Source organism: Alligator sinensis, unplaced genomic scaffold (genome assembly GCF_000455745.1).
Source record: "Alligator sinensis unplaced genomic scaffold, ASM45574v1 scaffold441_1, whole genome shotgun sequence".
Lineage (NCBI taxonomy): Eukaryota > Metazoa > Chordata > Crocodylia > Alligatoridae > Alligator > Alligator sinensis.
Genome location: NW_005842313.1, coordinates 1592883 through 1606877, shown reverse-complemented (window position 1 = coordinate 1606877; position 13995 = coordinate 1592883). Strand labels below are relative to the sequence as shown.

At 43.3% G+C, this 13995-nt stretch overlaps 1 protein-coding gene across 1 annotated transcript in view; it reads left to right on the top strand.

The window, feature by feature from the left end:
• Positions 1-13995, top strand: part of HSD17B12 (hydroxysteroid 17-beta dehydrogenase 12) — a gene marked incomplete at its 5' end in the record, with an annotated part of 51145 nt that overhangs the window by 19342 nt on the left and 17808 nt on the right. Inside the window, one exon of the mRNA XM_014522167.2 lies at positions 5785-5819. Coding sequence (XP_014377653.1) covers positions 5785-5819 — 35 coding nt within the window. The remainder of the gene's footprint in view (positions 1-5784; positions 5820-13995) is intronic.

The following is a 13995-nucleotide window of genomic DNA, read 5'->3' as shown; positions in this document are numbered from 1 at the left end:
TCTTTCCAACTTTTTCTTAACACTTTTTTAAGTATCCAGCTTTTAAAATCAGTTTACTTTTTAGTTTTCACTTTTAATTCTGTTCTTCAAGGGCGGTGTTTTATATGGCATGAATATTAATTTATAGACCCGTACAACTTTGGAGTTTGTGGTTCTGGCAGAACAGGGCATCTGTAAATTAAAGGTACTTGGAACTTTATTTTTTAAATTTTTCAACAGTTTGAATTTTTTTTTTTCACTCCAAATCTGATCAGTATTAAACTTCATTATCACCCAAAGGCTTTGTCTATATTACCAATCTCTGCCAGCAAGCTATGTCAGGATATAAACAGATGTTGTCAAATGGAGTAGATCAGCTGTGGATCTGGCCTGCCAGTTGATTGAGTCCAGCCCATGGACAAGCACTCACCAATTGATTGGAACTGGTCTGTGGCTCTCTGTATGGGACTGAGCCCTGTTCCCTCCTGCCTGGGGCAACCCACACCCACTGGCCCTGGCTAGGGTATGCAGCTTCCTGACAGGGCTGCTCCCATTGTAACTGCAGCTGCTTGGGTACTGATCAGCTCCCCACCTTGCCTCCAGTGGCTCCTCCTCCCCTGGCCCCTGCTGCACTGCTCCAGGTGGTCGGGGTGGCAGGGCTAACTGCAGCTGACCAGCTCCTGCCCCAGCACACTGGGGCTCTAGCTCCAGCTGCTTCCCACCCATTTTGTCCACTTGGCACAGTGAACAGCCAGTGTTGGGCCGCCGAGAGGGTGGAAGGTGGGTGAGAGCTGGTGCTGGAGCCCTGCAAACTCAAGCCCTAAGAGCACCTGCCTAGGGTGGATGGAGAGTGTGAGCAGCTGTGGCTTGAGCTCACTCATGCCATAAATGTAGCAGACGTCTGCCACAATGAAGCAGCATGAATTGATACTGTCTGTACTGCAGCCCCAAATTTAGTCATTTGTGGCACAACAAGGGATCTGTCTGCATGCCCTTTTTGCTGCCATAAACATTTTTATGGCTGCACAAAGGCAATATCTGTTTCCATATTTTTTCAAAGTTTTTAGAAATGAGAACTTGTTTTTTTTCTGGGAAACATAGCCAAAATTATTTTTGAAAAAGAAATTGTGTTGCCAAAAACAGCATGTTTCTGGTGCAAATCTTCCACCTGTCCATATTTTAATAGGCTACTTCAAATAGAGTGATGTAGACGAGTTGCAGAAAGATCTCGCCAAGCTAAGTGAGTGGGCAAAAAAATGGTAGAAGAATTTTAGTGTCAACAAGTGCAAGGGGGAAAATAACCTCAAATAAATGTACAGAATACTAGGTTCTGAACTAGCTGGTATGATTCAGGAAAGAGACCTTGGAGTCATTGTAGTTTGTTCTCTAATAACATCAGTTCAGTGCGCAGTGGTGACCAAAAAATCCAATAAAATGTCTGGCATCATTAAGAAGGGAATAGAAAATGAAATGGAGAACATCATGCCATTATACAAATCTGAGGTGCTCCTGTATCTTGCGTACTGTGTGCAGTTCTGGTCTCTGCGTGTCAAAAAGGATGTAGTAGAATTAGAAAAGGTACAGAGAAGGGTGACCAAAATGATCAGGCGCATGGAGCAGTTGCCATACTAGGAGAGAGAAAAAGGCCAAGTCTCTTCAGTCTGGAAAGAAGATGACTGAGGGGGAATATGACAGGTCTATAAAATGCTGAAGCATGTGGAACAAGTGAACAGGGAACTGTTGTTCACCAAGTCACAGAATATTAGAACTAAAGGTCACCTACTGAAATTGGTAGGTGACAGGTTTAAAACTAATTAAGAAGTACTAGAGTATTTGTTTACACAATTCATAATTAACTTATGGAATTCATTGCCATGGGGGGTAGTGGAGGCGGATAACATACCCACATTCAAAGAAGGAACTGGATAAATTCATGGATGATAGATCTGTTTATCATGGCTGTTGAACAAAATGGTTGGAGATGTTTCCTGACATCTCTAGCCCAATACATGAGGGATACCAGGGAGGGTATTGTATAGAAGATAGATCATTGTAGAGAGATCCCATTCGGTGCTCTACCTGTATGGCATCCATTTTCCACTGTCAGAAACAGGATACTGGGCTAGATGAACCATTGGTCTGACTCTCTGCCACTTCTTAAGTTCTTACGTTCTTAAAAATTGCATGCTTTCTGAAGGTTGCTGTATTCACACACTGGGTACTTATACTCAGTCCCTAATCATATGGTATAACTGTCACTGGTTTTATAATTTCTTTGTGCAATTTGAGTATTGACTTGCAGAAACTTGTTTTTCTATTGAGCTTGCAGTTTCAGTAGTAATTAGCAGTTATGTACTTTACACTATATAATGCATATGGTTGCAATTAGTCACTCTACATCACTTTTGAATGGTAAAGACTTGTAACCAGATTTGAAGTGGTGGTGTCAGAGCCTGAATGGGATGTTGGGAGAATTTAAGTGTCCAAGTTACAAACTGCAATTTTGTAGTGAAGTTTAGCACCTAAAAATGTTAGGCATCTCTGTTTTGGCCTGTAAAATTCCCAAAGTGTTTACACAAGGCTTTCTCTGGATCCTCAGAAGAAATCCAGCTGGAGCACTTCAGCACCTGACAGCAACTGAAGCTGTACATGCAATTCATAGTGAATCTGAGACATGCTAAACTCCAAAGTCACTAGAGAGGTACACTTAAGCAAACTTAGCTCATGCAGACTTTGCATTCAGTTAAAAAAAAAAAAATGGTGGTATGCCCATGTTTTGCTTAATAGACTATAGTTCAGAGCACTCATGAAGGAAGTAGGAAAGGTAGATTTTAGGTCCTCACCATGAGGGTATTTTAGTTATAAAATAGTTTGAGCCAAGGTGCCCAACAGAAGAACATATCCAATTCAGGGTTAAAGTCAACAGGAGCAGCAAGTTGCATGTCTGAAGGCAAAACTTTACTCTTATTGAGCAAAGTCAGTAAATTTTACAATTCTACCCCTTCTTTGCTTTGGTTTTGATCTTTTCTACAGTAGTAGGAACAGGCTGCAGTTTTAAAGAAAGACAACATTAGAAATAATACTTCAGATGCATCATTTTAGAGCTGTAAAATATTGGTCTATAGCAGTAGTTCTCAACTTTTTTTTTTTTTTTTTGTACAAGGACCCATTTATAAACATCGATGGCTAGTTCCAACCCAGTGCCCCTCACTCCTGACCCACTGTCCTTCGCATCCAGACCCAGTGACCTTTTTGTATTTTCTTCCGACACGTTCTTGGGTTGCGACCCACGGGTTGAGAAATGCTGGTCTATAGCGTGTTATACATTAGTTTCTTTGGCAGGAATAAATCTGGGTTTGCTGCTGAGACTGTAGTTTAGGTTTCCATCTGCTAGACAGTAACATCAGCGTTTTTCTTGAGTGACTTAGTGCAATCTGTTGCTTTATATTTCAGTTAAATTTGAGGACTGCTGTGTTTACTTGGGATGTATAAGGGTTAACCGGTTCTCCCTGAACCCAGCAGTCACTCCTGGAATGGAATTAAATTATGTTATACTTAACGTTGTTGTTTGTTGCCATTTTCTGTGGGAATACAGCGAAGTTGGGGTGGTTTAGGGAAGCGAGACTTCTCCAAAAGGAAAGAATAGTGCAATAAACTATTTAAGTCTAATCTGTGAGTTCTAGGAGGAGTGCACCCCAGGGATGGCTGATCCAGGCCTGTGGCAGCTTCCAGCCATTTTGCCAAAGCTACAGTCTGGAGGACTTTGTCAAAGACATGGGCATACACCTGCAGTAAGCAAGATTGTATGGAGTGCTTGGACCCAACCTATTTCCCTCTGCTGCTTTTAGAGATGGGTAGAAAGGTCTGTAATTCCTATCTACCCTGTAAATGCACTGCTCGTATGGAATCAGCGGGGGCTATTGACAGTTGATGTTTTTGCCTATGCCAGACAGATCAGGAGACTACAAGGTCTTTATATAAATGTGACCAAGTGAAAATGTCTTCTGTAATATTTTTCTTCTTCCTTCTCTTTGAAGAGATACAAATATCCTTTAAGAGAGCAAAATATCTGAAACCCACTACTAAATGAGAGCTTATATTTTGATATGAAAAGTTTAAAAAAAAGTTATAACAATATTCTTTGTGCTTCTAAACTTGCATAACTCAGCTAGTTTCTCCACTCCCTGGCCACACCACTCTGCAAAGACTGCATTTATAAAACGATCAAGAAAAATTGGATTCAGTAGGAAGTGTTGTGTTTTGGCATCACTTGTAGCGATATTAGCCCTCCAGAAGGCTTTTTGGAACACAAGTGTAATTTATGTTGCAGGACTATGAAAATCACTAGCAATTTATTTTTTTTTTAGTTTTGGCACAAAAGACTGGTTAGAGGACTTTTATTACTGGGGACAGTTGGGATGGAATATTATTGATACTTGGTTCAGGGATGATATCTGACCTAATACCTGTTCCAAAATGTCATTATCTCCAAAGTCTCTGGATAGTAAATGGATTTACCTACTTTCTAGTATAATTAGATATTTGGTACAATGAATGGTTTATTTTCTTCTTAGTAACTGCTCTGGCAAATTTTGTCCGCAGCTTCACCGTTAATTCTAAAATTAGTTCTCCAGGCTCTAAGAGGTTTTCAGAGTTGGTTTTGGGTTTTTGTTTACATCTTGTTGTATCTGGTATTTGGAAAAGGTCATGCTTGAGGTCATCTGAGGGCACTGGGATAGTCTGTATGAAGGTGGGTTGTTTTTAGTGTGGAAAGGCAGCATTCCCAGGAAAGTGTTTCTTGTTGCAGGATCCTGAATACTTTCAACAAGTGATTTAATGTTTGCTTCTGTTGCTGGACAAGCTGTTTAAAAAGACTAGGACTATTCTGAAAGTTTCATAATTGGAGCAGCAAACTCCGGGTTCTATATTTGAACATGAGTAGCAATAATTTACTCATTCTTATACTAGAAGACTTTGCTCATAGAGGGCAAAGAGTGAGCGCCCAAGCACCAGCAGGTCAATTTACAGCAGTGCCTGAGCCCCAGCTGCCGCCCGCAGGAGGCAGCAACTGCTGCCTTCTGTTGACCGCTAGGATGCTGCTGAAAATTGACCTGTACCTGCTTCCTACTAGTCTTTTTTTTTTTTTTTTTTTCTATTTATATGGTGGGGCATATCCTCTTTCAAAGAGGACATATTCTGTAAATGTGGCATGCATCTCAGAAGTACTGTACATGCATAGTGCTATCAAAGCTGGCATAATACTTACTTGCACTGTTCAGTGCTCTTGCCAGTCACCATAATCCAAAGACATTTTTGATAGGGGGAAAAAAATAATGAAAATGGATAGAATGTGGGATTACAACCTAAGACTGCTAGACTCTAGTCTGAACTCTCCTGCTGATTGACTCTGTTTTCAGTGTATCAGAGGGCGGCCATATGTAAAAGCAAATCATAATTTCTCCTTGGCATCCTGGCGGTGTGACCTTGTAAAGCATTTTGAAAGCCTCTGATGAGGAGGACTAAGAATTAGAAAATATCTTGAGTTCTTACTGAACTGATGATACCAGAAAAAATGAATTCACCAGAATTGCTGCACATCTTACTTGACAGAGCCAAGATACATAGGTAGAATAAAAATAAACAACTATCTACACAGAGTCTGGCCTTCAGTTCCCCTAGATATGGTTGGGGCAGAGTGGGGGACAACAGGTGTTTCTAGGAGGAGAGAGGCTTCCCTCCCTCTGTACTTGTTTGTATGGTGTCTGCATCCTCCACCATATGAATGTTTTCTTTTCGTTTTTGCAGATGACACGCTTGGTGCTGCCTGGCATGCTGGAAAGGTGAGTCACGCAAATGCTATCCAGACAAAGTCATCATTATTTATAGGGGAGAATCCTTTCTTGAAAAATTCATTACTGTGACTAATCAGCCTAGCCTCCATGTTTTAACGGCAGAGTAATGCTGGGTGAGTCATGCTGATAGTTCATGAATCATCAGATGGTGGAAGCCTTTTCCACTCGATTCCCCTTTTTATTTTCCCTCTCCCCCTTCTCTACTGTTGTGGTGATTCCTTTTAGAACAGAATTAAAGCCCGTCTGACTCATCAGCACTAACTCAACAACCTGCTATTCTGAGGGGGTGGTTACAGTTCCTGGGAATAACCTTCTTAAGGCTATTTCTTCAAGTCATTGTAAGTAAATGGATGCAGAGAATATGTTCTCGTTATACAGTAGGAGGTATATTGAGGGAAGTGTGTGATCACACAGTAAACAAGAATTGGAGACTAGGTCTTTAAAATAAGAGTTAATGCACACCAGCCTTTCACGGCTGGAGACATGTATTAACTTTCTAAGCTAGATTCCAGGTGATTCTAAAGCCATAAGGTTGGGCTGATCCCTAGGGGCTGTTTTGTTGTCCACGTTGATTGTTCTGCGGTGTGCACAGTGTTTGTTCAAGAGCTGTGTCTGGATTACCAGGGGATCCTCTAAGTCGAGACCTGAGGTGCATTCGTGGAATTGTATGGAAAATCGCATAGCTCCAAGGAGGTAGTCAGCGTGATCAGTCAGTTGCTTTTGTCATCTCCAAAGAAATATAAGTGGGAGAGGAATAAACACAATGGGTCAATGCTATTTGCATAGGAAACGCAGACTGCTAGTGTTGGTATGGAAACCAACTGAAAACACTAAAGAAAGCTTAAAAAAAACCCAACCTTTGGTATTTTATGTTGTCATAGCTCCTACTATTCCTTATTATAGACTGGAAGTGCTTTGTGCTAGGTGCTGTACTAGCACAGAAAATAAAAACGATTCAAGTATAACACAGGAGATATCAGCTGGATACAGCCAGGGGAGCACACAGACACAATGAAGCAATGGCAGGAGGAACAGTAGTGATAATTAGGGACCTGGGGTTTCTGTTTCCCATGGGGGTGGGAAAAACGCGGGCTTTCCCTTTTTAACAGAGGAAAAAACGTGGATTTTTCATTTTTAATGGAGAAACGCATGGATTTTCCTCTTTTGCAAAGAGCTCCCTGCAGGCTGGCAGAGTTCCAGCCTGCAAGGGGCTGGGGGAAGTGGGAGGAAGGCGGTCGGGTAGGGGACACCAGTACGTGGACACCAGGCAGCTTGGAGATCAGCTTCCACAGGTAAGTCTGGGCAGGGAGGTATGGAAAGGTTCCCATAGAGAGGGAGGGAGTTGGGCAGGGCTGGGGTTGGGGGCGCTGCCCAGCTTGGGCGGTATGTGGGGCTTATGGCCCAAGGTCCTGCACAGCTGCAGGCCCCTGGCAGGGAACAGAACAGTGCTACAGGGCCCCGGTGGGGCTGGCTCCCCACTGCTACGTGCAGTCCAGGGAGAGGGGCCAGAGGCAGCATGTGCCCCCCAAGATCTGTGCAGGAATGGGCTGCCTACTGCAGGTTTGGACTCCCTGCCCTGCTGCCCTCCCCCCAGGGCCTCTGAGGCCCTGTGGGAAGGACCTGGTGCAGCAGGGCCAGGCAGGGAAGCTCCTTGCTGCTGTGAGCCCCATGCTGTCCTGACAAGGCATAGCCTGCCCGCCCAGCAGCACCGGGAGCAGCAGTGTCGAGTTGTCCCCCTCGCTGCTGCCAGTAGGGCAGGGAGCATTTTGCCAAGGTGGTGTGGGGCCTGAAACAGCAAGGAGCTTCCTTGCCTGGCCCTGCCCTACCCTGCTGCCCTAGGTCCCACCCAGTGGGCCAGGGAGGCCCTGGAGGGGAGGGCAGCACCTGCCCCCGCCCCCCCAACACACACACAGGGGCTCCACTCTGGCATGCCACCCATAGGGGAGGGGATGCCAGGCTCTGCACTCCGCTGCCTGCTCAGGCTGCAGCAGTTGCTGCCTCCTGTGGGTGGCAGCGGGGGGCAGAGGGCTGCAGACCTGGGTCCCTGGCCCTATAGCCCTGGCAGCTGGCGGCCCTCTCCAGCAGGGCTGAGTGGGGTCAGGAGGCTTTGGGGTGGGGGCTGTGGCTTAGGAGTGAGGGACATGGACCTGCATCCTGGTAAGGGAAAGGGGCTGGGGAAGCTCTGATTTTCCATGATAATCCCCCCCCCCCCCCCCCCCCCCAAAAAACAAACCCCCCCCCCCCCCCCCCCCAAATCAAATACCAAAATTTATAGGTTTTTAGGATTTATTTTATTATAGTGATTTGAGCTACTGGTAGGCTTCCAGATTCAGAGACAACCCGAGCAGGGTGTGCGGCCTGGGGCAAATCAGCCTGTCCAGGGTCCTGACCCTGGACTCGAGGAAGCCGGCGGCAGATTCAGCAGCAGGGGTGGGGGTGGCAAGCTGCTGGACACACCAGATTCGGTGGTGGGGTAGGGTACCAAGTGGCTGGACATGAAGCCGGTAGCAGCATGAAGTCACCGTGCCACTCTGCCTGGTTCCATGGGGGCCCCCCAATATATATATATATATATATATAGTGGCGTTGCATTTTAATAGCAGATTTGGGGGGTTTTATCAGGGAATTTGTGATTTTTAAACAGAGAAAACTAGGATCCCTGGTGATAGTACATGAGGGGCATCCAGTGGAGATGTTATTTTAAGCAGAAGGAAGGGCTTCCAGAGTACAAAAGCTGATCTATAAATTGTTGTTATAAAGATAGTAGTGGGATTTGTGTTGTGGGTAAGGTTTACCTACACAGAAGACAAAAGCTCCAAAGATGGAGCACTGTGGAGCCCCTCATAAAACTGGAGCAGAAGATCAGGAGTTTTATAGCAGACATGTGGAAGCAGCTCCTGTTTCAGATGACAAAATTTACTACTTGTCCATGTTGTGGAGTTCTTCTCATTCCTGTATGAAGCTGGCAGGTATAGTCCTACTTTTTATCCTTTGTAGGAAATGGTTCACTTCAAAATCAAGTAGAGCAAAAGCATGTTAAGAAGCTCCACTGTTCAAGGGAAGAGAGATGGACACCTGAAGCCACTCAGATTTTTTTTAAGCATTTTTAACACTGTCTATTGGGCTTTGTTAAAAACAAATTTAGGCATAGTAACAGATCAGTGAAAAGGAATGACACAAAACAATATGCTTTAGGGAATTTCCATGGACCTGGCTAGCAGGGATGTCTCTCTTGCTCACTCTCTTTTCTCCTGCGTACTCCCTTTTTCTGGTACTACAATGTTTAATGTGTAGTTAACTTTTAAACCATCTAATCTTATAACTCTTCTATCAAACTTCCATCTTTTTCTCCAGGTACTTCCTTTTTAAAGAAGCTATTGCCTTTCCTAAATCTGTCTGACATTCCTCTTCAAACTCTATATGAAGTACTAGCTGCACATTTAATTATATCCTTACTTCATTTAGATTTTTGGCTTCTCAGCACAGCACCTCTGCTTTCCTGTTAAAAAGAGTATTTGCTGACACAGCATTTTACAAATGTTAAACTGGGCGGTGTGATCCTAATGAAGACAAAGGAGCACCTTCTTTCAGTTTTTCCTGACTTTTAGTTCTGATATTAGCCTTGAGCAAATTGCTTCATCTTTCTGCCTCCGTTTACTTATCTGTGAAATGGTAACACATACTGGCTGACCTAACAGGAGGTTGAGCACTAATGTTCAATATGTTGTTTGAAAACAAACACTGAACTAGGGTCTACAACAGTGACTGTCAGCCTTTTGTAGACTTAAGGTTATTCCCCTTAGTATTCACTTGTTTTTTATTTCTTTTCCCAAAGTAAAAAAAATAAATAAAATCTGTTGCAAAGAATTCAGACCACAACACCTCCGAGTTGTCGGGTTTTTTTTCACTATAAACCCAGAGATTTCAAATAGGAATCCATATTGTGAATCATGTTTGCACACCTAACAGTGCTAAGACTGAATGTCATCTAATGGAACCCTTGAAATGATCTCAAGGCACTGTAGGTTGCTGCAGCTAAGGTTGCCACCTGGCTAAGAAAGCTCTTCTCTTAGTGACTTCTACATCTGACTGGTGCTTTCAGTTATCTTCCCTGGCAAGTGAAGATGGGTGGCAAAGCCTCTGTATTCTGTCATACTACTTTGATAAATCACTTGGACACTGAAGGATGCAGAAGCCAGATCTGCAGCCAACAGCACCCAGTTTTTCAGAGACTGAACCATTCGTATTGTTCAGAATCTACAGCCTCTACAGATACCACGGTTCACCAAATTCAAGAATGCAAATGGCAGGTAGCTGTATTCCTTTGCTCTTTTTGAGCCAAACATAAGCTTTTCCTATGGGCTTATGCTCTGAGAAAATGTTAAGGGGGGCCCAAGTTGATCTACCCTATAACAGAATTAGGTTGAAGATCCCCTCATCCCTATGGGTTCTCCTCAAGAATAGTTTACCAAGATGGAAAACTAAGCTTTGGTGCTTAATAATGTCTAGTAGGATATTGCACTTCTGTTCCTTTGTGTGTGCACACACTTTTACAATATGTATCCTTCAAATTTAAGATAATATGCAGGATTAGGAGAGCAGACTTTGTGAGCCTTTGAAATCCATTCCTGTAAGAAGAAAACTTGGCCACAGTCCTTCTTTCTTTCATCTTAATATGTATCAAACTGCCTACTAAAAATGCCTATTCCATAAATGGTGTCAGACGTTCTGCTCTGGCTCACCCCCTGGCTAGTGAGAACTTATATTTTAAGTGTGATGATTTTAAATTTGTATTTTGTATTTCACTTAGATGAGCTGTTACATTTTAAATATTTCAGACTGTCTGTATAGGAGGGAGCTTCATACAACTTAGAGATGAAGATTTATGTCTTTGTGAACAAGAAAAAGCAGTTGACTATTTCTAGACAAATATCAAACTATGGTATTTATTGCCATGGAAGTAGCAAGTGCATAATTACGTTACAGGGGAAGCTTGCTCTTTCCACTTTGCGTACAGCTGGAGCAGGCGGTAACCATAGCAACAATGGGAAAGCTAAATATAGCATCTTACACTGTACTGCTTAAAGTAGAACGATGATGAAGTGTTAGGGTGTGTTGGGCAGGTCACCTCTATGTATTCATGTTAATCAGCTGTCTTCAGCAAATGGTTGGAGCTAGTGTCCAAGTTCAGTTTTTCAAGTCAGCGCCTTCTGTGTTCAAATATCTCCTTTAAAAAAAAATGTTTCTGTGATGCTCATTAGAAATAAAACTGTAAATAAGAGATGATTGGAAACTCTTTCCACCTCTAGGTCACCTGCAATCTGTGGGAATTAAATGCGAGTTTCTTGAGATCAGGGTAATATTTCATCTTTGTCAGTACTAAACAAAAATAATCATGTATGTGGTTCTGGACCTGTTGCTTAAAGGCTAATTTCTGACCTGTGGATTTCCATCAGGTCTCCCATACTGACTCAGTCCAGTGGTCCACCTAGTTCATTCTCTAATGATCATTGCCAGGTGGTAGCCCTTCAGGAAGGTTTGTACCTATTTTGTGTTATAGGCTGACTTCTGCCCTGCAACTTGTTTGTATATATATTTTTTTCCCCAAAATCTTTAGTTGTTTTGTCTTGGTTTTTTTTTTTTTTTTCTTTTAATATTTACTGTCTTTACCCATGTAAGTTTCTAATCCTTTTTTGAATCCTGCTCAAGTTCCTGGCCTCAATGAAATCTTTTTACGATTACTTCCGTAGCCTGTACATGGAAAAGGTATTTCCTTTTATCAGTTTTAAATTCACAGTCCTTCATTTTAATCACGTGATCTTGTTTTCATATTTTGAGAGAGTGAATGTAAGATCTCATCTCTTCCCTGTACCATTCATCAGTCTGTATATATTTATCATGGTCTCTGATTAGTCTAAGTCAGTTTACCTTGTGTATGGGCTTGTTTCCATTCTCAGTATTTCTATAACTTGAAACATCATGATGGCAAAGAATTGAATGTAGCAGTCTACATCACAGCATACCATTAACTTAAGAATCCCCTGCATTCAGAAGCTTGACCTTGGCCATCCCAGCCAGTAGAAGATATCACGCACACAGATCCTTGCCTCTTGCATATACTTTTTATATCCTGCATCGTTGTCCTTCCCATTGCTTAGCTTCCTAATAATATATTTCCTTGATGATTGGTATGGATAAACAGGAGTCTTCCAGGAGGTGTCCTCAGCGATGTTCATGTCCTTCAGCAGAGTTGTTGGTTGATGCGTTATTAGTTGAGCGTATTTTCCTCACTCTGTATTACTTGTCTTGCCGGTACTGACTTCCGTTTACCATTTTGCAGCCCAGTCGCATAACATTGTTGGGTCCCTATTAGGTTTTATCTACTATCTTCTAGTCTGAGCAGTTTCTAATTTTGTCATCGACAAACTCTACCATCTCATTGCTTGTCCCCATTTTGAGCTCATGAATAAATATAATGAATACCAACAGCCTTGCCGTGAAATACTTTTAATGTGCACTCTTACCCTTTTGCGAAAATGGAACTTAGCCTATTATTCCAACTTTTTCATTTTGCTTAGCTAGTTTCTGAACTATGTTAATACTGTATTTGCATTACAGTTTTTTCCTGTAGCCTCTTTTGAGGGCCTTTGACAAGCCTTTGAAAAAGTGCAAATGAATGAACAGTGTGAATGAATTGTCCTTTTTTGCCACGTTTTGGACTGTTGTAAGAATTCTAGAAATGACATGAATCATGATTTTCCTTTGCCGAAGGTATGTCAGTTAGGCCCTATTATGTCATGATCATCTACAAGTCTTATATATCAATTTTTAGTTATTTCAATCAAAGTACTGAATATTTTAATACTTTGTTATATAGCTTATGTTATTTGAGGCCCTCAGATGCATTACAAAGCCTAACTGTCACAACCCTCTTCAGGACACTAAGCATTTATCCCTATTTTTCAGACAAGAGACTTGCTCAAGGTTCAGTGATGAGTTGCTGTCTGAAATAAGACTAGGAAATACAGAAATGTCATTTCCTCCTCTATTAGCCAATGTTCCCAATGAATTGGCAAACTTTGCTAGGTTCATTTGGTCCTCACGGAAACTGCTGTAATTGACTTTGCAAAGCAGAATGAAACGTTAGGAGTCCATCAGCTCAAATGAGGAGCTGTATATAATTCACTCTGGTTGCAGTCCTTTCCTCGGCTTTCTAATCTGGGGAAATGGAAACCCAGGCCTTATCGTTCAGAAAGTGTAGTCTAGAATGTGGTTGTTCAGTTAGCAGCCGATGAGCCACGTCTGGCCCACGAGGGGTTAATTCTAGAGGTGCACCTGCACATTGGATTGGCACCAGTAGAAGGATAGTTGACATTATCGGCAATTGGCTTTTTTTGTGTAGCCGATGTAGCTGATAATGTCACTGATGAATGCTGTGCCCAGCTGCAACATGCACACAGCCAGGAACGTAGCCTGGCAGTGTGGAGAGCAGCGCCTGGTCAGTAAGTCTGTAGTGGGGGAAGGGGTAGATCAAAGTCCCCACAGTGAAGGAGGGAGTAGGGCAGAGGTAAGTGCAACTGTGCAACAGTGGTGGAGCTAGGAGGGGGGATACTGGGTCAGATACAGCCACCTGAAAATTCACCATAGCCCTCCCTTCTCAGCACCTCTGCTACCTATCCCAAGCACAGCCCCAGTGCAGCCCTTCACCAGGAAGAGGCTGGTGCAGCCCTTGGCCCTGAGCCCACAGCAGGCAGCCCACCCCCATTCCACGCACATATCCAGAGGGGCACATGTCCCCAGTGCATCCCCTGGGGATGTGTGCAGCAGCAGGGAGCCATTCTCGCCCCCCCGCCCCCCGGATGAGCTACCTTGTGTCTCCTTCCCCTGTCCCAGCCACCCTCCCACTCCCTCTGTCACCAAAGGGGGGCTGTATCTCCCTCCCTTCCCCCACCTCCCATGTCACTTTCCCCAACACAGACTTACTAGCTGGATGCTGCTTTCCAAGCTGCCAGGCTGCACATTGGCAATCGGATTGGTATTGGCAGATATGGCTGGTTAATAATCAGCCATCAGTATTAGCCAAAAAAATCTTTATCAGCGCACTCCAAGTTAATTCACGTCCCATGGGCTTGCACCCAGCCACCCAAGTTCCTATGTTATTCCT